General features: G+C 47.1%; 1 protein-coding gene across 6 annotated transcripts in view; it reads left to right on the top strand.

The window, feature by feature from the left end:
* The window catches only part of ADD3 (adducin 3), a 1,740,558-nt gene that overhangs the window by 1,498,617 nt on the left and 214,448 nt on the right, over window positions 1–27,493 (top strand). For all 6 annotated transcript variants that reach the window (XM_069611763.1, XM_069611762.1, XM_069611761.1 and 3 more), the window contains one exon: window positions 26,255–26,378. In XM_069611763.1, the coding sequence (XP_069467864.1) occupies window positions 26,255–26,378 (124 nt within the window). The remainder of the gene's footprint in view (window positions 1–26,254; window positions 26,379–27,493) is intronic.

Genomic DNA, 27,493 nt, shown 5'->3' on the forward strand with positions numbered 1-27,493 from the left:
GGAAATCTTAACTCTTGTGCTATGTACCTGAACAGTAAAATTGCTACTATTTATCTGTGCTTTGGATATGTTATAACAGAAGGTCAAACTAAGTGCATTTCATAATTTATTCTGTAATTATCACCCCATTGGTGATTGCTGCCCAATATTAAAATTGCGTGATCTCATTTGAATTTTAAAATACAAATTGTATTCCCACCTACCGGCCTGGTTCATGGTCCATTCTGACCCAATGTATTTGTTAAAGGGTGTGTGAGGCAGGTTGGGTGACCGCTCAATTCGAAATTCGTAGAAAATAAAGAAAATGTATTCTAATTGAGCGCTACATCCTAGGCTAAGGGCAAGAGTCCTGGTCCGTTGTGTGACGCCTGATTGGAATCCTTTACTGCCCAAAACCTTGGTGTCACATTCAACTCTGCTTTCTCCTTCACGCCTCATATCTTGGACCTTGCCAAGTAGGCCCACTTCCAGCTTCGTCTCCAGGGCTTTTGTCCTCTCTAGGCTGGACTACTACAACAGCCTCTTACTCAATGTCCCCGTGGGTACCATCCGAAAGAACAAGTCAATGGGCCGTGTTCGTTCTCGCAGAGAGACGCCCATGAACTATTTTTTAAAAAATTATTTAAGGGACCGTTTAATCACTCTGTTTCCTGCAGTCATCCAGACGTAGACCCCTTGCTCACTGTGCTCAGAGACCGCTCCACCTAACTGATGAGGCCCAACAAGTCTGAAACACGTGTATGGAGTTGCTGTTGGTACTCTTGTTCAGAAGGGAATTGCCATAGCATGTCGGTGCTGGACTGCCCATGTTGTCGGGAAAAAGACTGATATGCAAATGCATATTTCCGCATATGTGAATGGTACAGTGAGCTAAATTGTGGCTGCAGACTCTCGAGCTGGTACCATCCCAAAGAACAGGCCAATGGGCTGTTTGTTCTTGCAGAGGGGCACCCATGGACTGTTTTTTTTAATCCACAATCAAGGCGGCTCGTGCTCTGGCTATCTTGGCCCAATACTACTGGGAGCTTTGGTACAAGCTGGGCCCTATACTGGAATTCCTCCCGGGCAGCAAGAAAATGAGGCTATCGCCTTCATTCAAGAAGGGAAGGTGGCATCGGACCATTCCATTATGGTGGCAGTGGACATCGCCGACACAGGCTTCCACCAGATGGGAAACAGTCTGCCTTTATCAGCCGGGATGGTTGAAGGCCGTGAACTTTCGCCAGGATCATGCAAAGGTGCTGGACATGCCCTTCGGCGAAAATCTGTTCGGGAAGCCGCCGACTAATCCCTTCAAGCCATAAAGACCGAGACGGCATGTTCCCATGGTACTCTACAGCAGCATGGCTCGTCGTCTTTTCGCTCCTCTATGGGAAAAATCGAGCAGATCATCCAAGGCATACTCCACTAGATATAAGTAACCTCCCCGATCCTCTGCACAGGAAACCTACAGGGGTCGCTCCCAGGCCTACTGTAGCGGTGGTCTGCGTCGCTGTCAACCGCGGCGCCGAAGCAAGCCTGAACCGGCCAAGACTTCAGTCTCCCACTCGTGCACCCCTGTGGGAGGCCGGCGGACTAGGTTTGTCAGCGAATGGAAGATCACTACTGAGAGATGGTTGCTAGACCCGCTCGCCACATATTGGGAGTTCCAACACAGGTGCCCTAGTTTTCCACGAGTTCCACGTCGGGAGCAGCACATCCCTCGGATCCTAGAAGAAGTGCGAGCCATGTTACGGAAAGGGGTGATGGAGCTAAATCCCAAACGGCTCTGGGGCTCCCCGAGTATTTTCCAGACAGTCTGGTCAGAAAGAAGACTGGTTGGGGAGTTGGAGGCCCATCCTGGGCCTGTGCTGTCTAAATGAGTACTTGAAATCCAAAAATTCAGGATGGTCACGTTGCAACACATGCTCGGCTAGCTGGAGGAAGGTGCCGTTGATGGACCTAGAGCACGTGTACTACCATGTCCCAGTACACAGGAAACATCTGTCAGGTTTCCTTTAATTATTCCATTAGTCCCCTTTATTTCTGTGTGGGTTAGAAGTTTTCTACTGCAGTTGGTTTGGCCTTGACTTTTCTATACAGATTCCTGGCTCTGGCCCAAGGCAAGATGGAGTTTTACAATAGAAGCTTTGATTGGCTAGAGAGAACTGCAGGACAACAATGAACGTTCTAAACTGTCACTCTCTGCCTTTCGTCGTCGTAACCCCAGCTGAGAGGACGCATTTGTAGCTGCTCCTACTGAAGTCTTTTGGAAAAGAAACATTCTTAAGCTAAGTGACTTTATTTGGATATGTATATCTGTTGCTCAGATTCATTTGTGACTTTTAGAGAAAGTAAATGTAAATTCAATAGTAGAATGTGATGTTACACTGTTAATAGTTCCACGTTTAATTTGTAAAAGCGCGTGTGTTCAGCGCGAGTATTCATAGCGTGTGTACGCGAGCCCGTGAAAAGATTTCTGCAGCGCGTGAGTTTATAGCGCGGATGTTTACTGCACGTTTACGCGAGCGCAAGAAAAGACTGTTACGTGATTTCTGCAGCGCGTGTTTTCATAGTGCTTGTGTTCCTCAGCGCGTGTTTTTCTCCGGCGCGTAGTTTCTTCAGCGCGTGTACATCTTTGCGCGTGTGGACAAGTTTGCAAGTTCTTAAAGAGACTATGTATTTTACTAAGAAAGAAGAACTGGATTCCTTTTAAGCCCATCATAACTGGAACATTATACAGTTTTAAAGGCATGGGGTCAAGGTTCTTAAGGCTACATAACTCGAAAGGAGTTGCTGTTATTTTCAAGATTTTCAAAGCAAAAGAAGGTAGAAAGATTTTAACAGCAATTACTCCTATCTTCTCTAAGATCCGTAAAGAGAAGAACCAGGTATGATTCTTTACATTTTAGTTAAGTATATAGAGTTTTCAAAATCAAAAGGTAGTTAAGTAATTTGAGAATTTTGTGTGTTCTTATGAGTTCACTGCAGGTTCCGCATCAGCTAGTCTAGACGCCGCCAGCCTGGTGTTTCTTATGTTATCCACTTCCCCCTTTACCTTTGGGGTGTAGTTAACAGAGCCGAGTATAAACTGGTTCTGAGGATTACATTTCAGGGGGATTGTCGGGGGTTCAGCAGCTTCCGCGGATACAGGGTATCTCTCAGCCTGACAACATCAAAGGTTCCTATGGTTCGTGGTATCCCGGGAGGATAGCTCAGTGGCAACGTGTGCGCCTTGGAAGCAAGACGACACGAAGCAACACAGGTTCGATCCCCGAGTCCGCGCTTAGAAACCCCTGGGTGTTTAAGCGCGTTATAAATAACGCAACTAAGACAAAAAAAAACAACCACGCAACTAAAAAAGCAAACACTTCCTGTAACAGCGCCTCGATGCCCACGGGCTGTGTGAGCACTTTAAAAATGCAAAAATAAATAAGGCCAACACTAACAGTTCAAGGCCTTACCTTCTGGCCTAAAGTCGACCCCAAGGGTGTTAAAAAAATGCCTGACCCTGGTGGCCGCCCACGTGCCGCTGCAGGGCGTTCACGTATGCCCATACTTGAGACGATTGGCTAATACGAGCCCACTCCTGGGAACTAGAGGACAAACACACGAAGGACACCGTCTGTTTACTGACAGAGCTGGGGTTCTCTGTGAACTTTACAAAGTCCTGCTTAACGCAATTGCAGAGCACGCTGTTCCTTGCACTAGAGTGAACACAGGGACTTGTCTGGCGGTGTCCTCGGAGGAGAGGCTAGCGGCCGTTCAAGGGAAGGTACATCGGCTGTCGTCGGCGAAGACGGGCACAGTTCAGGCCATCAAGTCTTTGCTGGGCATGATGTTCCCCTGCATCTACCTTGTCTGCGGGACCCCTACAGCAATTCCTGGATGCACGTTGGATACAAGTGTCCAGGAATTTTACGGACAAGATCCTCTCAACGAGGAGTTCCAATAGGCGATAGTGGTGGGGCGGAATGCTCCCACATCGCCCAGGGGACGGGATTTCAAGCCCTGCCATACCAGGTGACGGTCACCAGGGATGCCTCTCTGGAAGGTTGGGGAGCTCACACTGGATATCTACACGCCAGACGTCTGTGGCTTCCGGAGAAGAACAATCTGCACATCAACATCCTGGAGTTACGAGCAATGTTCTGGGCCCTCAAGTCGTTCCTACCGTCTGAGGCAAGGTGGTGAGGATCCTCACGGACAACACCACCACCATATTCTACATCATTGGGCCATCGGACATGGGATCTTCCTTGTCCATTTCCACCTGGCCGGCGTCCAGAACACCATCGGCGACTCCCTCAGCCATGAATTGGAACTTAATCAGGATCATGTGGGGACCGTCTGTTCGTCAAATGGGGCAGACGTCAGATCTTTTTGCCTCAGCGGCGAACTCGGTGACAGATGTTCACCAGCAGGTTCCACCAACCGAGGAGCAGAAGGGTTGGGGATGGGGGGGGTGCGTTCTTTCCTTTGGGAAGGTCTGTTTCTGTATGCCGCTTCCTCTCCTGCTATGTGTGATCAACACACTCCGACAGTGTCGGTGCAAGATGATGCTAATCACCCAGCGTGGCAGAGGCAGATTTGGTATCCGGACCGACTCAACCTGTCTTTCGCCTCCAGTCAAGTTGCCGGGATCTGCTCAGCAGGGAGGGTGGCGCAATCCGTCATCACGACCCAGGATCTCTGAATCTGAGGGCAAGGTTCCTGCAGCCTTTGAGTTTGGAGATTGAGTTGCCAGCGGATTGCAGGGAGGTCCTTGCCAAAGCCAGGTCGTCGTCGACTCTAAAGTGCTACGGCATAAGTGGAAGCGTTTTGCTAAGTGGTGCCAGCCATAGACGATTACCCCTCTGAGGGTCATGGCTCCGCAGATTCTTCCTTGCTGTCCTTGGCAAAATCTGGGCTGGCACACGCTTCCATCAAGGTGCACCTGGTGGCCATCTGACAATAAACCAGATCCCCTGGAAGAGGCTCGCTTTGGTCACACACCCGTCAAGGAGTTCTCAAGGGGCTTTTTCGATATTTCCCTCCTGTGTAGGCGCCTGCCCCAGAATGGGAAATCAACGTGGTTCTGTTCAGGTTTATGAGGGCACCTTTCAAACCTATGCATCAATCCCCACTCAAGTTTCTCTTATGGAAGACTGCATTACTTGTGGCCATCACCTCTGCCAGATGTGAGTGAGATCCAGGCCCTATTCTCCAAGCAGCCGTATCAGACTTTCCATGAATCAAGAGTGGTACTGCATACGCACCCCACTTTTATGCTGAAGGTTCCGTCTGAGTTTCACCTCAACGAGCCTTTGGTGTTACTTGTTTTCTTCCCAAAATCTTTGTCGCCAGCTGAGAGGACCTTGCATGCGCTGAACATTGTTCGTGCCTTGAAGTTCTACGTGACACGCACAAAGAGTTTTTGGAAGACTTCCCAATTGTTTGTGAACTTTACACCTGTAAACCATGGGAAGATGGCTCCCTGACTGCATGCATCATGCACTGTCATCGGCTGGCAAACCGGGCCTCTGCCGGGCCGTTCGAGAGCCCACTCCACCAGAGCAATCGCTGCGACGACGGCATTCCATTCTGGTGAGTACCTCCACGACATCTGCAGGGCTGCAGCATGGAGGTGCACGCATACCTTCACGAAGTTATACTTTGTCGACAGGGATTCCAGGGACTAGTCCAGAGTTGGCCATGCAGCACTACGCAACCTGTTCGCTTGAGGTGAGTTGGTTCCATGAGTAAGTGTCAATTGCTTCTGTTGAACCTTGCCACCTCCCGTGGTGGTGTAATGTGTACTTCTATGTATTTGTTATTAATGAGCATGTGAATCCATGCCAGACCCCATGCTGCAGTAGGTTTAAGTTACATGGGTCTGGCATGAATTCACATGCAAACCCTCCCTCCTGCCCCTCTCTCTCTTCTTGGTCATACTGCCACTTTACGTGTTTACCAAATCTGAAGATGGCTGCTAGAGGCAGGGCTTAAGGAGAGGACTGTCATTGGAATGGGGCAGTATGACCCAGGTGACAGTGATTGGTTTTGGTTTAGATAAGAAATACATTTTTAAAATATTCATGAGCATGTGAATCCATGCCAGACCCATGCTGGAGAAAAATAGCTAGAGGTAATTAACTTAAACCATACCCTCTAAGCTGACCATATCTCCCAACATACTCCTTTTCTTAGACAATCTCTGTATTTCCTTGAGGTTGTGAATTTCCCACAGACGTTTATTGCCTCATAAGAGTTGATTACCCTGTGTATCCCATCCCGTTTTGTCAAGCAGAATTTGCCAAACTTGTATTACTAACTTTCCCTTGGGGGGTGGGGGGAAGGGGGTTACTGGGGGGTTTTGGGTTTAATCCATTCAGTTAAGCCTTCCGAAAAAGAACCTGAGCTGGAGTTGACGGCCCCATTCTCCATTTCTCCAACTTAATCGATGGATCCCCTTATTCCAAGTAAAACAAATCATTCACTACCACCATTTACATTGCCCAAAAGGATTTTTGGAAGTCAGGGTGGTTAAGTCCCCCTTCCCAACTTGTATTGATAAGCGTCTCCAGTGCAATCCTAGGGACTGTTCCCACGGTAGCCTCCTCACCTCTCCACATCCACTTCCCTCCCTTCCCCCTTCTAATCAAACTCCTCCGTTGGACTCTTGAATGGTGTAGCCTGCAGCACGTACAGGGACTTGGGGAGAGCCATCATTTTAGGCAGAGCTGCTCTGCCCATCAACGTTAAGGGTAAGTTGTCCCTTTTTTATTTTAACATACACCAAATATCGTGCTACTAGAGGGTCCCAGTTCATGTTTTAAAAACCTCATCCCTGGACTTGGACGCCAAGATATTTAAAGTTGTCGTTCTTGACCTTCAATCTTTCTCATTTTATATGTGCTGCTTCCCGTTCTGTAAGCACATAACCAATCAATGTGGTTCAAGCTTACTTTTAATCCGCCAAGCTCTCTAAATCTGCCAAGCATCTCAGTTGCACTTTGTATAGACTCTTCAGGATTACTAAGCTATAGTCGTTCGCAAACAACATTCTGTTCTCATGGCCATTTAAAGCCTGTAAGCCCCCCACCGCCTCATATCCATTCAGCTAATGGTTCCATCAGCCGAGTAAACAAGAAGGGGGAAAGGGGGACATCCCTGCCTCTTCCCACTCTCCATGAGAAGACTTATGAGTTGGCCCAATCACTCGACTACCGCCCACTTGTAGTGTTGAAGTCTTGATAGGAGTCTAGTGGTAAAATTACATTAAAGTCAGAAGGAGCTTTGCCCTTATGACTGCTACAAAAAGCCTCCACCGGTTAAATCGAGTATCCCTTGCAGGCATGAACCCATTTTGATCTGGGTGGATCAAGTGTGGAAGAACCCTTTGCATTCTTTCTGATAGTATTTTAGCTAGAATTGTAACTTCTGCATTTAGCAGGGAAATCGGTTTGTATGACTCACATTCCTTGGGCTTCCCTTTCTTGTAGATCACTGTAATAATGCAATATAATCTTTAGTGAGAATCCCCTCCCCTCCTCTCCGCTTCTTATAAACATGTTCAATAAATGTGGACTTGATTTCCCCCACATCCCCCTACCCCCGCCCATCATTTTCAACCGCTCCTTGGGGAGCTCGTTTGGGCCTGGCACTTTCCCAACTTGGACCTGTTGTATGCTAGATGCCACCTCTGATAATATCAATTCAGCCCCCAGCCCTTCCTTTTCGATATCTTTTTATTATTTTAACGGGAGATCATCCGGGGGATACCAACTCTTGTTTCCCCCTGTCCTGGGCCTTAATAGTAAAGCTATAGTAAAGCTTCTCAAATGTCAATCTCCTCTAGCAAGTACCCGTATAGCCCCCTGTACAGCTGACATTCACCTCCCTCCCAGGAGAGGGAGGCTGTCTGACCTGCTACTCCAGGAGTTTTCTGTTTTTATCTGTTAGTAGTGTCTTCCCTTGCACATTTTACCCAGATATTTGGCCTTGTCTAACAATAACGTTCTTGCCCTGTCTTGAGCTCCCGCTGGAGTCGTTCTGTTTTGACATTGGAATACTTTCTCTAGCTCTGCTACCAGTTCTTCCACATTAATTAACTCCCGTCTTTAAGGTTTCCTTTGCCTAATTTCATGTACAGCTGTCCCTCACAATACTGTTTTATAGGCCTCCTGTAATGTTACCTTGCTGTTCACGGACCTATTCTTGCTAAAACACTGTTCTGTCGCTTCCGTCACATTCTCCCTTAAATCACTGGCAAGCAGATGGACATGACAATTAAATGCCTACCATTGTTGCTTCCTTTTACCCAGTCCCCACAGTACCATTAAAGGAGAATGGTCCAAGAGCCCCCTTGTTAATAAGTTGCTTTCTTCAACCTGTATTTATCCTCCCTCCCAGTAAACAAGTCATCTATACAGGATAGTGGCCCAAGCTCTCCTGACAAGAAAGCTCTCGCGCCCGGGTGCAGTTCCCTCCAAACATCCACTAAATTGAATGACTGAGCACAGGTAAATACCTTCATGCTCCTGGTTCCCCTTGGCCTTACCGTTTCTAGCCTTTCCCTTTCAACATTCATAATGTTGATGTCCCCTCCTGTCAGCAGCGTAGTAAACCTGAACCCCCGTATAGTGTTTCTAACCTCCGCCATCAGCTCATCCTTGACTGGGGGATTTGCTAAGACAATGATCAGAGTTCCCTCTTCCCAACCTAGTGTACCCAAAGCACAAATGTACCTCCTTCCTCTTGCCAATTTAGCTTGCCTAGCTACCCAAGGGATTGACTTATTAATCTCCATCGCTAACCCCCTTGTCCCTTTTGTATATCCCACATGAAGCACTGTCCGGTATTGGTGTCTCCCAAGAAATTGACGGTTGGTTACTTCCAAATGTTTCTTGCAGCATGATCACCTCTGGGTTGTCTTTTAAGGAACTGTCATTGCCCTCCTCTTATCCTTATCCCAGTACATGCATCCAAGAGTGGCTTCCACCATTTTCATTTATAGAGAACATTGTTTGCTACCGCCCTTTCAGTGCCTTTTCTTTTCCCTCACTTGTGTATCCTATACTTCTCGGAGTTGTCAAGGCCCTCCCACCCCACCATATCCAATTGTCCCTTTACCCCCATTTCCCCCCTTCCTACACCCAGAAGCATCTGTCATCCTCCTTGGTCCCCTTTCCACCCACCCACTAGGTAACCCACAAAGAACACAAGCCAACGTGGCTAAAAGAAAATGCTTTTCACAAAAGGGTGCCCCCTCGCTGCCACTCTGGAAGCCCCTTGCTTGCCCCAGGCTCCCATAACCAATAGCGTGTATGTTTCAGCTGAGCGTTTCATGTCACTATGCTCCGGGGGTTCCATAATTAGGCTGCTGTCATCGGCTACTGTGACCTTTTTGGTTGCTTCGCCTATAGAGTCCCGGCCGGATTGTTCCATTGCCTTGCTGATGGGGTTACTGTGCCGCTCCCCACTTGGAATTTCGTGTCTCCTCTGAGGAGTGTTCATATCACTTCTTTAATTTCTCTCAAGCCATTCCAAGTGTCCCCAAGGTTGCTGAAAAACAAGGATCTTCCACCAAATAGCACCTTCAGCTTTGCAGGGAAGAGGAGCATGCATCTAAATTCAGTTTTCCATAATTCTCTTTTCACACTTGCGTAGGATTGTCTCTTGAACTTCCCACGTAAAGTTACAGAACAGGGAGGCTCTCGTGTTCTAACCAGGACTGGTCTTGATCTTCTTACTTTCTGCAGTAGGGCATCCCTATCCCTAAAATTCAGAAGGCGAGCTATTGTCACTCTCGGAAAAGCCCCTGGATGAGGTGGTCTTGCCGGTATCTGGTGTGCTCTTTCCACTGAAAAAAAGCCAGAGTAAATTTCTTCCCTCAGTTGTCTACCAACCATTACTCATACGTTCTGTCCCCTTTTCTCCATACTGTATGCGTCCCTTGCTAGGGGCGAGAGACCATCTTTTTCACCAGAAAAAATCATCTTCCCCTTTATTTTGATGCGTGCAAGGGTGTGACCCTGGGAGCATGCGCTTCCCTCACTCCGCCCACCGGTGCCACTCCTCAGTCTTCTCTTCCACGTAGACTGAAACTGAGCGCTTTCACCAGCGCTCCTGGGTTAAGCCTCCGGCCTAGTAATTCCATGTGCTCTTCCCCAGAGAAGTACTTTCGTCTTTTTCAATCGGGTAATGCTCTTTCCTCTGGCGCCATGCTTCTCCCCATGGCATGTCGGCAGGCTTCAGCAGTGGTCCAGCCTGCGAGGGCCTCTTCCCTACGTCTGACCCCCACGCTCTCTGCCTCTGCTGCCTTGGCCCTGACCACGGCTGGGAAGGCTTTACTACATGCGACGCGCTAACACAGCGAGCTCTGAAGAACAGATTAGCAAGGTGGGGGGAGATCTTCAGGAAGTCTCCTCCAGAGGACATAAAGGCGTTTGTTAAGCAGAAGACATGGCCCAAGGTAGGTGCACTGTTCTCATCTGCACCCCGCAAAGGCGACTTCTTCATCACTAAGTGCACGAGCGGGAGGGACCTATCGGGCCCTAGGACCAGCAAACGTATTGAGGCTGCTGTAGCTATTGGCCACCAGGCCGAGGGGTTGTGAGATCCTACTGGTGACTCCGCTGAGGGACTGCAAGTTTCTATTACAACCCGAGAGTCTGTGCCCTAATACCAGACTGATGTCTGAGGGGGTGCCTGTACGCAGCACTACCAGCGCCACTGCCGAGGGCACTCCGCCTACAAGGCCCCATCCTGAGGAGCAGGAGGAAGCCTGGCCCAGAGCGGCAAGCGCCATGATGCAGGCACGTGGCATGCAGCTGGACAAAATGACGGCTCGCCCGACACATCCCCCTTTGGGGGCCAGGTAGGGGAACAAGTTTCCAGGTGGGACTGGTCATCACTTGGCCCACGGCGTATCCATCAGCGTTGCTAGGGAGAATTCTCATAAATGTGCTAATTCCCCAGCAACTTCACTGGATTTTGAGGACTTGATTTTTTTACCTGGACAGTGAGCCTTTTTTCCCACTCATGTATTTTGATGTGCGTTTTACTCTTGTGTTCTTTGATTATGGAGTTTTAAGATAACTCCATAGGCATCTTTTCATGTGTGTTACACAGCACCCTCAGTGCAGTGACACAGGGATGTCTTTTTAGACTTCCCAAAGGTTTAAAGGGATGGTTCGCCCAAAATTTTTTCTTTCAAAAATAGATAGGCAATATTAAAAAAAGAGTGCCATTTTTTTTTTTCGAAGTCCCTAGGTAAAATTTTGAGCAATTCAAGCTCAAAATTTGCAAAAGCAAGCACATGGGCGCATCCATTTTGTGAAATGGATGCCCTCCTGTGCTGGCTTTTTGCGGCACTAATGAAGGAAAAGCCAGCCAGCTGTAGTAAACAAAAGCTACCACTGGGGGGCTTTTCCTTCATTGGTTCCCGGGACTCGGAGGACGCGAACCGGAGACTACAGGCAGAAAAGCTGCAGCTGCATCTCGGTAAGTGCTATTTATTTATTTATTTTTTTAAATAAGCACTAGCTGCGTTTTTTTTCTACGTTTTCCGGGCTGGAGGAGCCCAGAAAACTTAGTAATAAAACTGCAGCTTTAAAAACGTATACGTTTGCGGTCGCTTTTGAAGCGACCGCAAACATAAATACAACGTTATTGTGTTTGAAAACGCTGCGGTTTTTCTTTCCGAGTTTTTCAGGCTCCTCCGAGCCTGAGAAACTTAGAAAGAAAAACTGCAGCGTTTTCAGACACAACCGTGTCGTTTCTGCCTAAATCTGCTTTCCCGTTTGGGGCTCTAGGACTCCCCACGGGGAGCCCTAGAGCCCCAAACGAGAAAGCAGATTTAGGCAGAAACACTGCGGCATGTAAACACAACCGTGTTGTGTTTCTGCCTGCCTTTGCTTTCACTTTGGGTCTCCGGTGCTCTCCTGGGGGAGCACCAGAGACCCAAAGTGATAGCCACGACAGGCAGAAACACAACGCGGTTGTGTTTGAAAACGCAGCAGTTTTTCTTTCCGAGTTTCTCAGGCTCCTCCGAGCCGGAGGAGCCTGAGAAACTTAGAAAGAAAAACCGCAGCGTTTTCAAATACAGTAACTTTGTATTTATGTTTGCGGTCGCTTCAAAAGCGACCGCAAACATAAATACAACGTTTTTAAAACTGCAGTTCTATTTCTAAGTTTTCCAGGCTCCTCCAGCCTGGAAAACGTAGAAAAAAAAAAACGCAGCTAGTGTTTATTTTTATTAAAAAATTAGCACTTACCGAGATGCAGCTGCAGCTTTTCTGCCTGTAGTCTCCGGTCCCCGTCCTCCGCGTACAGCACCAATGAAGGAAAAGCCACCCAGTGGTAGCTTTTGTTTACTACAGCTGGCTGGCTTTTCCTTCATTAGTGCTGCAAAAGCCAAAGCGAGCACAGCGGCGGGCATCCATTTCACAAAATGGATGCGCCCATGTGCTTTCTTTGAGCTTTATTTGCTCAAAATTTTACATTGGCAATTTTTTTTTCCAAGTCCCTATCGATTTTTTTTAAAAAAATATTGCCTATTTATTTTTTAAATAAAAACTTTTTGGGGCGAACCATCCCTTTAAATAACTTCTCAGGGATAAACTACTGTTTTCCAGAGAATGTAAGGTTACATTGACTTTGCTAGTCTTTTTAAATTCCTAGACCCAGCACAGACTATCTTCCTATAGAGTGCTGGAGGGATTACTGTGTCTAGAAATTCATGTAGCAGTCAAATGCTACCCTTTCCTATCGAAATGGCTGGTGGCAGTGGTTTTACATTGAACTACCATGATTTTTCCCAACCGCGAACACCGGTAGCCAAAAATCGCAGGAGCCATGTTTTTCAAGATGGTGCCTTTTGGCCCTTTGTTTAAACAGGTCCCAGTCTTCTTTTTTCACGATTTCTTTTTGGAAAGGTCCTAGTGTTTGTCTCTGCGCCAAACTAAGTTTGGGCCCTTTGTTTCTATGCCTTTGGCAAGATTCAGGACTGAAGACCACCTCTGGCGTCTGTGTATGGGGTGGGCAGGAAGTGAGTGAGGTGCCCAAAACTCCCTGTGCTTAGTCTCCTAGGAGACCAAAATGCACTCTGGCGTGATTGGCTGGCTGACTGTCCGGCAAGGACATCCACCCTGCTGGGTGAGTGGCAGCTAGGCTGGAATGAAAGGGAGAAAACTGTTTAAAAGGCGAGTCTCTTGGACTGGAAAGCAGAGTCGACCACTGGAACGAAAGAGCCGAAGACAAGCTGGAAGAGGACTCCTGGATCGTTGGTTTGCCCTGTGAAGCCCTGCTGCATGTCTGAATTGCCAAGTTCATCTCGACAGAGAAGCCCCTTAAAGGACAACTATTTTCCTTTGTGTTGGTGGGACCAATCAACTTGTAAGCCACCTGGATACCATTCTCAGAGCTGGTTAGGATTAACCAGGGGGGGAAGGACTCGAAGATCTTCCATTTTGCCAGCTTGTTTGACCCGTCCCCGCGTAGTGCATCAGTCCCCCGATGTCCTCCCTCTTGTCCCCACGACTGAGTCTCTGGAACAGTGAGATCTGCAGGAACTGCCAGGAACCAACCTCTTCAGCTGCATCTTTTCTTCATATTGGGGTACTGTGCCAACCCGATTGAGAGAACTTGCCTCTCGCAGTGAAAGTTTGTGGAACTTTCCCAACTTGCAGGCCTAATCAGCTTGTGACCCAACCTATGATTCTTTTTCGTACAAACTGTCTGAGAACATTGGCAAAGACTTTACTGTTTACTACAAGAACTGCACTTTCCTATCCAAGAAACTAGCCCATTGACTTTGGCCCAGGCCTATTGCACTGAATGAAGTCCTCTGGTGAACAAACTATTTGCACTGCCTAAGAAAGCATTTTTGATCTATTCTATCAACTTGTGCTATTGTCTTCCTATTTAAAGTGACTGAAATGCCATTTTGCTCCTATTTCAGGGGAGCCTAATTTACTTAGTAACTTATTGGTTTGGTACTGAAGTGTATTTGTGTATGATATTAAGTTGCCTCCTTCTAGTGAATGTTTTCTAAATGACTGTGTAATAAATTAATGAGTGTTTTAGCAAGAAACCTTGAATGTAAGTGTTGATTTCGACCACTGTGGTTGTAAGACCTCTGTGTAACCTCTTTTACTGCTCACATTCCCTCTTCAGACAAGCCTGGCTGCTCCTCCCGCTACCGCAAACTGTGTAGTACAGGCGTATACCAAAGGTTGGTTCTGCTTACACCTGTAGTCCTAATTGGATGTGGTGGGCCCAGAGGGTACTGCATGCAATTCCGCCTAACACTGGTGGCAAGCGGTGAGGATAAAGTATAGTTGTTGCATTGAGAGTGCTGCTCGTACTTTTGTTAAAATAACCTTCACAAGGCTAAGCACCACTAGAAAAGCAATTGTTTTAAAATGCCAAATATGGATAACTTCAAACAGGAAGCTCTGATCATTCTAACAGTAGATCAACTGAAAGATATGTGTAAAGTCAGGTCTCTCTCTGTTCAAGGCAAGAAAAATGAATGGATTGAGAAATTGTTGACTCAACAAAGACTGGGAGGTAGAGCTATAACCCCTACCCCATCAGCAAATGTGGATAGTGTTGATGAGGATGATAATGATTCAGAGTCTGACTCTGTTATTGATGAGCTAGAAGAGTCAGGGGTGTCTCAGGTTGTGAGCCCCACTGCGCCTCTACCTGCTTTAGGCCTTCAATCTATAGCCACAGGGACCCTACCAGGTCCAGTACCGAGTCCAGAATTTGTCTCTCTTGAAAGGAGACTTGAATTGGAGTTCAAAAGGCTCCAAATGCAAACAAAGTAATAATAAAGAAATCAAACTTAGAGGAATGGAAATGCATCATGCTCTTGAAATGAAGAAATTGTCTCTTGAAAATGGTTTTATCCCAGAGTCTTCTAGTTGTTCCGGTCCTAAGAGACCTTGCATGCCTAAAGAAGCTGTGAGTATGTATGAGGTGATATTTTGGATTGGTTGGCTGCTTTTGAGTATAACTATGGGATTCAGGGTTTTACAGGGAATCAGTTGATTGCTTGGCTTTTGTCTAGGCTCCCCCAGGTTGCAACTGATGCTGTAATGGAGGTGGGGGAACTTGAAAGATTGGAGTATGAAAATGTGAAGCTAGCTTTGATAGCTAGATTTGGGAAAACTATTTCCCAGTACCTTAAGAGGTTTAGGCCCTTAAAAAGCATGATGGTACCCCTTGGGCTACCTGGGTGTGTGAATGTTTGAAGAACTTAGATGGTTGGGTACAGGGTTACAGAGTTAACACTTTTGAAGGAATGAGAAATCTATTTCGAAGGGATTGTGTCCTCCAACGTATTCCTGATCTATGATATTTGTATCTCCAGCTTGCTGGCCTCGGAAATGTTTTTCCCAGTAGAGGGCGCTGTGTGTCGACGTCCGTTGAGTAGGTGTTCTTCGACAGCCACCTTATCGACGCCGACGTCATCCTGCCTATAAATGGCCATGCGCAGCGTCCGTTGCTCAGTTCCGTTTTTCCGCGCTTCGTCTGCGTCGGAATACCGTTGCTCAGTTCGTCAGTCGAAATATATTCATATTTCCTCGAGAAAACCGACTCTTACTCGATGGCTTCCTCCTCCGACCAGACGACTCCTCGGTCCGGTTTCAAAAAATGCCGAGACTGTGGGAAGAAAATGTCGTTGACGGATCCTCACAGGATCTGTTTGTGGTGTCTGGGAATCGAACACCAGTGTTCGTAGTGTGAGGAATGCCTATCCATGACGGCGAAAGCCTTGAAGGAGCGTAAGGGGAAGCTTGAGAGAGGTAAGTCAGTTTTAACTTCCTCGAAAGTTTCCGCGGTAGAGTCGAGACATTAGTCTCCTCATCGTCGAAAGCATTCTCGATCTAGGTCTCGAAGTGGCTCCCACCACTCGTCGAGGTCTAGACACTCGAAAGAGACGTAGAAGATCTCCTTTGTCGTCTTCTAGTTCCTCTGAAAGAATAAATTGCCCCACAAAACACAGCTCTTAGGCTGAGTGGGAAGAATTCAGAAAAAAGATGCTTAGCGTCTTCGAGAAAGCGGCCTCGCCCCCCTCGAAGTCAGCTGAGGGTGATACCCTGGGTGAAAAGCCCAAAAAATCTAAATGCCGCGAGTCGAAGCACCCGGCGAAAGTCGACCCGAAAGCGCCATGAGCCATCGGGAAGTAAAGCATCTTCGCCATCGTCGAAAGCCCCTTCGAAGCATAGATCCGCGCCGTTATGGAAGGGTTCTTTGCATCCGTCGATCAAGTCGATGCCGATAAAAGAAAAACCCACGGCTACTCCACAGCCAACGGTTACACCGAGAGCCTCCAACACGACGTGGAGAACGTCGTCGACATCCTCGAGCAGGATTCTGATCCTCTCGAGTTCTTCGAGGCCTCTTCCAGTTTTCTCAACGCCTTTGTCGGCGCCTTCGAGGATTTTTACATCGGCGTCGACAACATCGACCTTTTCAAGGCCACTGATGATGGCTCCCTCTGCTTTAGAGATGGGTTTTATACCATTTCACAGGCCAGAGCATCCTCCCTTAACTTCAGTTTATGAAGAAAGGGAAGATTCTGATCAAGAAAGGCCTTTTGGCCTGCAGAGGACCACATAACCTGAACCAGAGACGTTTGCCTCTGAGGAAAGAAGGTTGAAAAACCTTCAGGATACATTACAGGAAGCAAGTGGCCTAGACACTTCCCCAGAAGTCGAATTTGTCAAACCAGACCCAGGGGAACATGCTGAAACACCTTGTAGAACCCTAATGTCAAGAATTATGGAGTTCATGGTTTGGTCTGCGCCTTCACCTGTTTTTCAACAGGATGACCTCACAGATATTCTGGATAAAGGTCCACAGGAGGATCCTGTGGTTCCCTTTCATTCTGCTTTACAAAGAAAGATTTTAACTAACTGGGAAACTCCTAAAGTTGTCCCTGCGGTTAACAAGAAGTTGTCAGCGAAATATAGGGTATCTGCTGCTGACCCTGAATACCTATCTAAGCACTCTACTCCAGAGAGTCTGGTGGTCCAGGCTGCAACTTCATCTTCATCAGGCAGTAAATCTGCATACCCCACTGCTCCACAGGATAGGGATGATAAAAAATATGATGCCATGGCTAAGCAAGTCTTCTCGGCCTGTAGCATGGCTTTAAAATCTATTAATGCGACTTGTACGCTCGCTAGGTTCAGCCACTCTTTGGGAGTGTGCGTCATCAGCGGCTGACTGCCTCCAGGAAGGAGAAGAAAGGGACACATTTTTAAATATCATCAGAGATGGTAAAGATGCAATGTGTGAGTCCCTTCAAACTGGCATTGATTCTGCTGACAGTATCAGCAGGGCCATGGCGGCAAGTACCACAATCCGCAGGCATGCGTGGTTGAGAAAGTCCGGCTTTGCTTCTGACGTACAGGCCAGACTTTTAAATATGCCCTTTGACGGCTCTTCCCTGTTTGGTAAAAAGGCGGATGACAGTTTGGAAAAACTGCAAACATCTAAAGCAGCAGCCAAGTCACTAGGAGCTGCAATCCGCCAAACTCATTTTCGTCCCTCAGGATCCTCTTGGAGAGCAAGGTCCTTTCGCTATTATTCCTCATATGGAAGAGGCAGAGGACGGCCGGCTCAAAGAGGCCAAGGAAAATGTACCCGTGGTGGACGGGGTAAAGGAAAGAAAGCCGCATCAGCAAGAGCCGCTTTACCTTCGGCAACTGCATCAGCCGCTCCCAAACCACTCTGGTGTCTCCCATCACAAGACACCTGTAGGGGGCAGGTTAACTCACCATCTGACGGAATGGCAGGCTATTACGTCAGATGCTTGGGCATTGGAGACAGTTGCCCAAGGTTACTGCCTGCCTTTTTTACGCATCCCTCAGAGCCATCCACCCGGCAACAGCTCTCTGAAAGTGCCGGATCCGCTCCTCTTGCAGGAAATTGTAGACCTGCTAGAGAAAGGTGCCATAGAACCGGTACCTGTAGCGGACAGGAACAAGGGCTGGTACTCCCCCCTACTTTCTCATACTAATTAAAGACGGAGGACTGAGACCCATCCTGGATTTACGAGAATTGAACAAGTTCCTCAGGAAGGACAAGTTCAAGATGGTAACTCTCTCTCAGATCTTTCAGGCCCTCCAGCTTCAGGACTGGTTGGTATCTCTGGACCTTCAGGATGCGTATTTCCATGTGCCAATCCATCCCAAGCACAGGAAGTACCTGAGGTTCGCAATTGGCAACTCTCATTATCAATTTCGAGTTCTGCCATTTGGGCTGACCTCCGCCCCGAGGGTCTTCACCAAGCTAATGTCGGTTGTGGCTGCAAGTCTAAGGAGGGAAGGGATTCATGTCTACCCCTACCTAGACGATTGGTTGATCAGAGCAGTTTCTTCGGAACAAGCTCGGATCAAACTAGATTATGTCTGCCACTTCCTTCACAAGCTGGGCTTCTCCCTCAATTTAAAGAAGTCACAGATGATACCATCACAGACTCCAGTTCATTGGAGCAGTCCTGGACACGTCCCTGGGAAAAGCCTCGCCACCAGAGGTGAGGGCTCAAGATATTCTGCAGATGGTCACCAGTTTTCAAAATGCCCAACGTCTCCCAGCCTACGACTTTTTGAGGTTGCTAGGCCTCATGGCATCCTGCATATCCCTTGTGCCAGAGGCTCACCTGAGAATGAGATCCCTTCAGTGGGCACTGAGGACTCAGTGGTCTCAATTCTCAGGGAGGATGACATCTCCTCCGGATTCCGGACAAGGTAGCCCACGACCTTCAATGGTGGGCCGCTCCAGAGAACATCTTGAAAGGAGAACTGTTTTGGCAACCATGGCCGGAGATAACAGTAGTCACAGACGCCTCACTCACGGGGTGGGGAGCCCATGCCAACGACTTGACCATCAGCGGTCGTTGGTCTCCATCGGAGTCCAGACTACACATCAACCTGTTGGAGCCGAGAGCCATCAGACTGGCACTGAAGGCTTTTCTGCCGTCTGTACGGGGTAGAAACGTCCTGAAAATGACAGACAATACAGTGGCCATGCACTACCTCAACAAAAGAGGAGGCGTAGGGTCACTGCCACTGTGCAGAGAGGCGATGCAGCTCTGGTTTTGGGCAATTCAGGAAGGAATCTCTCTATCGGCAATTCACCTAGCCAGAGAGAAGAACCTGACAGCGGACCCTCTGAGCAGGCAAAACAGTCTCCCACGAGTGGGAGATAGCTCAGGAAGTCCTTCAAGAGATCTTCCCCCTTGGGGAACCCCTCAAGTGGATCTGTTCGCCACCAGTATCAACAGGAAGTGCGACAGATTTTGCTCAAGGGAATTTCCCCCGAGAGGAGCTCTAGGAGACGCGTTCGTAGTGGACTGGGAGTTCCCACTTCTGTACGCGTTTCCTCCGGTCTCTGTCATTCCTCAAATGATCAGGAGGTTGAGAAGGTTTCGGAAGACCATGATCCTAATTGCCCCGGATTGGGCCAGGTGAACGTGGTACCCGGACCTTCTGGACATGTCCATCCATCCTCCAATTCGTCTACCTTACAGAGAGGATCTTCTCTCCCAGAAGGGAGGTCAGGTTCTCCATCCAGCCATCAAGACCCTCAACCTTCAAGCTTGGTATCTGAAAGGTTGAGGTACAAGGATTAGGACCTTCCAGATGATGTCATGGAGGTGTTGCTTTCGGCCAGAAGGTCAGCAACTAAAACTCTATACCGCTGCCGTTGGAATACATTTTGCAGCTGGTGCAGAGAAAAGAATATCGAACCCTTTTCATGTGGTACACCTGCAGTGTTATCCTTCTTATTTTATTTGGAAAATTCAGGCCTTCAAGTTGGCACTATTAAAGGCTATCTCGCAGCGCTATCGATCTTTAAGCGCACTGCAGAGGAGCCATCGTACTTAAAAATTCCATTGGTAATACAATACCTGAAAGGTCTAACTAATGTTTATCCTCCAAGACCATTCCAAGTTCCCTTATGGGACTTAAATCTAGTTTTAAACTTCCTAAAGGGTGCTCCTTTTGAACCACTCCACTCTTGTTCATTGAAGTTTCTCACCCTCAAAACTGTTTTATTGGTAGCATTAACATCTGCTAGAAGGGTTAGCGAGATACAAGCCCTATCTTGTAAACCTCCTCATACAATTTTTCACAAGGACAAAGTCGTTCTGCAGGTGAAGCCTATCTTCCTCCCAAAGGTAGTTTCTGAATTTCACATTACTCAGAAGATTACTTTACCTTCATTTTATCCTCCTCCCCATCCGGGGAAAGAGGAAGAGAGACTGCACAGGCTGAACTCTAAGCGAGCCTTGAGTTTTTATATCAGTAGACTTGCTAAAATTAGACAAGCAGACCAACTCTTTGTAGGTTACGCAGGACATAAATTGGGATTACCAATAACCAAACAAACCATCTCCATATGGATTATTTTAGCCATTCTGGAATGCTACAAACTGGCAGGGAAAAAGCCCCCTCAAAATCTAAGGGCTCATTCGACCAGGGGTATCGCAGCCTCCTCGGCTCTTCAAAGAGGGGTACCAATTAGAGACATATGTGCGGCTGCCACATGGTCGTCCGCACATACCTTTACCAAATTCTATAGCCTGGATTCCTCCTCTAGTCAAGAGACTAGATTTGCCAAAGCTGTGTTACACTCTGTTCATTCTTAAAGAGTAATATGGCATCTCTTACTCCCACCTCCAATCACATACCACTGCTATGGGAGTCTATCATAGATGAGGAATACGTCGGAGGACACAATCCCTTCGAAGAACAAGTTACTCCTTACCTGGTAACGTTCTTTCAATGGGATGTTCCTCCGACGTATTCCTTATCGCCCCTCCCATCCATCCCCGCAGTAACATTTCCCTTGTGTTTGCAGCTTACGCTCCTTCAAGGGTAGTAACCATTCATGCAATAACTACCTTACTCTACAAAACGGAACTGAGCAACGGACGCTGCGCATGGCCATTTATAGGCATGATGATGTCAGCGTTGATACAGTGGCTGTCGAGTAACACCTACTCGTCGACGCACAGCGTCCTCTACTGGGAAAAAGATTTCCGAGGCCAGCAAGCTGGAGATACAAATATCATAGATAAGGAATACGTCAGAGGAACATCCCATCGAAAGAACGTTACCAGGTAAGGAGTAACTTGTTGTTTTGTTGGAATCTATTTTTGATGCCTGCTCTCCTGAGCTGAGACAGCACTTGGCTGACTCTTAAGGAAATTAATCCAAAGAAGTTAGCAAGGCTGCTGACTTGTGGGTTGCCAGCATGGCTACTCACTGGGATTCTGGGGCAACTCAGAAGAAGGATGATGGGAAGCAGCAAAAGAAAGATGGCAAAGAGAATTCTAATACCTCCAATCCAAAAGAGGACCCCAAACAGAAAAAGGGGAAGCCACAAGGGAAACCGCATCAGGCTAGTTAAACCTCTGGTTCCAACCAGAGGGAGATCAGCAGAAACCCCCATTTGTCAAAACATTTGGGAAATGTTATGCTTGTTGGTCTACTGACCATGTTAAAGGGGATCCCAGCGTTAAGGGTAAACCTTCAGGGGTCCACACCGTCTCCTTAGCCTTTTCCCCAGAGGGAGAAGTACAAATGGCAAGTTGATAATTTCAATTACTGGCTGAAGACCCCATTGGAGGCTCTGCCAGTGTTTAGTGTCCCTGGGTCTGTGGGAACAGCAGCATTTAGATGTCTATAATTCACTTCAAGATAACACCAAAGAATATTACAAAGACCGTGTACAGGAGACCCCTGACATTATACTCTGGGGCCTGCATTATTGTGGTGGATGAATCTTTTTTTCAAACCTGAGGATGTTGCTAAGGCACCCAAAGGCCTTACTAAGCTTGCTGGAGGCCCTGTCCAAATGCTTCCTAGACTACCAGCTCTCATCCAGTGCAACAACATGACTGTCAAGATACCTGTTAGTGTACAAAGTGAGGTGCCTGGGAGAGTCCTGTTGTGAGTTGTATCAAACACCCCAATCCTCCCAGTAAAAGGAAACGGGAGCAGACGGGAAGGCCAGATAGAGTACCTTAACTGACACTCTAGTCAAGGTTACAGAAGAATCTAACACCCAGTCCACAGGAATTACTAACTGCTATTTCAAAGAAAAATGTGACAAGGGGGAAACCCAAGATCTCAAGGAACAAAGCCAGAAAGCACTCCTGTGATACCAACAAGGACATCCCCGAGAGGACTGTCCAAAGTCACATCTGTGCCTGCTCCACCAGCTGAAGCTGAGTGTGAGGAACAACCAGGAAAGGTTGAGGCCACAGCTGAAGATTCGTTGCTGGAAGACGACCTTATCCCTGTTGGAGATCTAGATCCTAAAGACCATCCTGAGCTGCAGTCTTTACTGGCAGAAGGTGCCCCTGTAGGGCAGACTTCAGCAGAGGTCAAAGAGTGTCTTACTCTTAAAGGTCTTCGCCAACAGGCAGCTTCCCAGCTGGACGGGCAAGAGCCAAGGAAGCATAGGTTGTACTGGGAAGATGGCCTCTTCTACAGTGAACCAACTGAGTCTATCCCAGGGGACTACAGAAACTTCTAGTGCCTCTAGAGACAAGACACCAGTTCCTACAGTTAGCCCACGAGATTCCTTTGGCTGGTCATTTGAGCTTCAAGAAGAACAAGGAAAGGCTTTCTCTATATTTTTACTGGCCTAAATTGGGGTCTGATGTAGATACATTCTGTAGGAGCTGTCACACTTGTCAGATCTCTGGCAAGAGTGCAGTCGAAACTGAGGTCCCTCTAGTGCCTCTCCCAGCGGTGCGAGTCCCTTTTTAAGAGGGTAAGAATCGACATTGTTGGTCCCTTAGACCCTCCAACCTCTTCAGGAAATCGATTTATATTGGTTGTAGTAGACCATGCTACTGGGTATCCTGAAGCTATACCTATGAGGACTGTTACAGCTCAAGCTGTTGCTAAGGCCCTACTTGGTATTTTTACCAGGGTAGGTTTTACTAAGGAAGTCATCTCTGACAAAGGATCACATTTTATGTCCCGTTACATGCCGGCCATGTGGAAAAACTGTGGAGTGACTTACAAGTTCTCAACTGCCTACCATCCTCCGACGAATGGGTTGGTAGAGAGGTTTAACCATACTATGAAGAGCATGATGGGTGCTTTAAAAGAACCCCTTAGAAGAAAGTGGGACCTTTTACTGCCATACCTTCTATTTGCTTCTAGAGAGGTCCCTCAGGGTGGAGTTGGATTTAGTCCCTTTGAGCTTCTGTATGGTCATCAAGTTAGAAGCCCATTGGCCCTAATTAAGGAGGGTTTGGAGAGTGCTCCTTCTCCCAAGCCAGTCAGTCACTGACTGTATTAGGTCTCCGGCAGAGAATGACGCACATGACAGAAGCATCTGATAACTTAAAAGCAGGTCAGGCTCTGGTGAAGCATTAGCATGACCAGAAGGCCAACATGGTTGAGTTTACTCAAGACCAGCAAGTATCGTTCCTACAAGGCAGAGGGCCTTACAGGACAAATGGATTGGACCCTTCAAGGTTGTGGGAAAACTTGGAGCTGTCAATTATCTGGTGGACTTAGGCAATCCTAAGTAATCCCTCCAGGGTCTTTCACACAAAGCGTCTAAAAGCCTATCTCTCAAGACCAGAAGTGGGAGCTTTGCTTCTAGCTTCAGCTCAAGAGGAGAAAGTGAACCTCTACCTGATCTCCTCAGGGGACAACCTTTAGATGAGAAAATAGGAGTTAATCTCTCTTCTAATCTGACACTGGAACAACAGGAGGAGTGCAAGTTTCTGTTAAATCAATTTGCCTCCCTGTTTTCACTATCACCAGGCTTGACCCCTTGGGCTATGCCCTTTGCCTTCTGCAAGCACTACTGCTTGGATGCTGGTTCCAGGTCAGATGCGCGTATGGTCAGGCAGTGTTAAGGTACTTGTTTTTTAAGAGAGCACCTCTCCACCCTGGGGCTACATTCAGTTGTACTCGTCCATACAGTATGGAGGAAAGGGGAGGGGACGTAGGAGTAATTAAGTTACTCACTGTAGTGACTAACGTACTCCTAGCCCATAGTCCCCTTTCCTCCATATATCCCACTATCCTCCCCCTTACTAAAACTGGTGTCATTAGGCAATGTTAATAATGTCGACGCGTCAAAGGGCACTGAGGAGTGGCACCGGTGGGCGGGGTCGGGGGATTGCATGCTTCCAGGGCTGCGCCCCCACGCATGTCTAAATTTAAAGGCGAAGATGATTTTTCTGGTGATAAAGGGTCTGTCTCCCGTCCCTAGCGAGGGAAGCCAATATAGTATGGAGGAAAGGAGACTATGGACGAGGAGTACGTTAGTCACTACGGTGAGTAACTTAAAATGTATCTATGAAGAGCTCAATGTACTCTCCCTCGACTCCCTCTGTCAACCCCACTACCTGAACATTGTTTCTCCTAGACCGCCCTTTCCGCCTTCTCAGCTTGCTTTTCAAGTTTGCAGAGGAGCCCTGCACTTGGCGGAATTCTTCATTCCAGACACCATCTTTGAGAGTTGAGATGCAACCTTATCAGATATCCTCCTTAGGTCTGCCCTTAACAGTAGGATGTTTGACTTACTTCCAGCATAAGTGATGGTGACAGCTCTGTCATACACGGTAGCCCAGCAAGGCCCCTTACCGCTCCTTCATGATGGCTGCATTGTTTAGATCCATTAAATTTCCCTAGTCCCCCTTTCGTCAGTGCATAGTTATCTATGATGTTGGCTTGTGACGCCTTATTTTGTCTATTCCCCGACATTCTTATGCCTGGTTAATTCAAGCTGTGCCTGCCCCTTCATCCTTCACTTTTTAGAGTAGTGGGTGTCCCTCCATTTAGAGATGAAAGTACCCTGCAGGGGAAATGTCGACCCATTTTTACCCTATGGGAGATTTGCACCAGAGGGATTAGTATTCACCAAGTCCACCTCTCCTCTGCAGCATTCTGTGTCAGTGTTACTCCCGAGCTGCACCTCCCTCTACTGACTGGGTCTGCAGTATTTGTGAGGCATCCTGCCCTCTTCACCCCTCCGCCCCCTTTGCTCACCAGGCCCCTCGGAATTGAGTCATTTTTATTTTATTTTTTTCTTGGTGCCTTCCGACTGCCATCAGGACTCCTGCCCACTGCACTCTGGTGCCCCTCCTGCCTCACGACTTGGCTCCACGGCAAGTTCGGTAACCTGCTCCTCGCTCTAGGCTATTCATACAATCTGCAGTCAGGATCCACAAGGTTTGGACAAATTGTTACAAAATCTTTTCAAGTAAAGCCATACTCACTTTATTTCTTCGCCATATAAATCTACCAGGATGATGGGATGTTTGAGTATGTAAAAGGCAGTCATCATAGTAACTACAATACTTGGTCCACATTCACCTTTTCTCCACATGCCATCCCTCTATACCAGTTACATGTCACGGCCTACGTGGCTGTATTGGACAGGCAGGCATAGCTGGGTCACAGTACCTGGAAGAGCAAAGCTATGCTCCATGCACGTTTTCTTTTCTTTCTAAGATGTGGGGGTTTTGGTGGCCAAACAATTGTGGGGACATCCCAGGAGTATGGAGAAAAGGGATTATGGAAGAGTATAGTAGTTGCTACAAAATAACTTTTACATTTTCAGACTATTATGAATGACATTTGAATGCCTTTGCAGCTCTTTCCTCCTACCTGGCAGTCTGGATTCAGCTGTGCCTGTCCGACTAAAGTCTTACACCCTCTTGATCAACTTCTCAGTCTACTTTGTTCCTGGTCGTTTGTCAGAGATGACGGAAGCTTCTCTGTGGCTGTCCCAACTCTGTCATATTCTTCCTGTTTTAAGCCATCAAGTGTTTTCCGTACTTCAAATCAGCAAACTACTGAAATCCTGGCTCCTAACCCATTCATGATCCACAAAGTTAACCCCCACCACCTGCATGCATATGTTTGTGTTACATTTGAATTATTTTAGCAACTCATAACAGTTCCTTTTGTCATTTACTAAATGCAAGCTTTTAGATATATAGAAAATTATCTACAACCTGGACGTTTTTATCTCTTGTCATGAAGCGCCCTGGGAAGTAAGTGGTGTTCGCACTAGCACCATGAGAACATGAAGAAAAGTATTGACTCCAATCCTGGTGGCTGAGATATTTCAGATTATTAATCTTCAGAGGAGAGAGTTTCTATGAGATTCAATGTGACATGATATTACTTTTCCTTTTAATTTCGTCTTTTTCACCATGTCTGTAATTGTAGGAAAAGATTTGCTTTTGGTATAGATTTCATCAATAATTTACTTTATTTTGCAGCCGCTGCAGTTTGAAGATGATGAACTTTCACCTCCAGCACCACCTAATCCCTTCAGTGGTCTTACAGAAAACGAGATGGAGAAGTACAAGAAAGAAATTGAACGGCGCCAGCAAGGCATAGAAGGTTGGTGTTAAGGTTCCCTTGTATGTGTATTCACTAGGGGTGTCACGGTATTAGTTTTATGACGGTACGATAACCTTATTGCCAAATGACGGTATATCATGGTTATCGCGGTATAGCAGGTGGAGGTAACTAATCTTAACAAATATTTTCTAAAAGGTCATAAATTGACAGGTTTATCATCACAAACAAAACCAGGCACCCAGAGCCAGAATTGGGCTTTTCAACATACTTTCCACTGAAATGCCTTGCTTCCACCAAACACAAACGCACGTGTGGAGAGGGGGTCGGGGGGCCTGCTGCAAACTGGCAAAGCAAACTGAATAGCTTTTCTTAAGTGGTCATTTAGGCTTTTTGCTCCCTCACTGGCTACTGGTGAAGATGAACATGCTGCCATCTTGATAACCTGTATGCCACAGATCAATGGAGGCTGATGGTAGTATACGCTTTTGCGCATACATACACACACGCACTCTCTCTTTACGTTACAGCCTTTAGTTTACTTGCGGGCCAAAAGGTGTTCAGTAATCACGGACATGTTACCCTTTGTTATGGCAGCAGGGAATACCGACAGATGAGTGAATTTCGCAGTGTGACTTATTATATGTAAATTCAATGATAGAACCAGGGAAATCCCCCATTGCCATATGTTTAGAGAACATTATCCATTATAAATATATAAACCCCAAAGCCGCCACCCCAAAGTAAACCCTTTTCCTTCATAGCACTGTATCTATTCTTCCTATTGCTAACATATTGATTTTGTGTCAGGCACGTGTGGCATATGGAATGGCATTAAAAACTGCTCCAACTGAAACTACTTGGCAGACGGCACATCCAACAGTGCAAGACCAAGACTGCGCAGCACTTGCTTACTACAGCCTTTCCAAATCAGATTGAAAAGCACACAACGGTATGAACGGTATAACGGTATAAACAATGTGACGGTTATTATTGTTCAATTAAGTGGTTCACGGTATCTTTAACGGTATACCGTTATACCGTTACATCCCTAGTATTCACTACTATGATTTCTCTTGGCATTACTCACTTTATTTAAATGTGGCTTTGTGGAGGTTTTCCTAGGTCCAGTTAATCCAGATTGATTGCACCTCCCC

This window comes from Ambystoma mexicanum, chromosome 8 (assembly GCF_040938575.1).
Source record: "Ambystoma mexicanum isolate Mex_15411 chromosome 8, UKY_AmexF1_1, whole genome shotgun sequence".
In the NCBI taxonomy this organism is placed as follows: Eukaryota; Metazoa; Chordata; class Amphibia; order Caudata; family Ambystomatidae; genus Ambystoma; species Ambystoma mexicanum.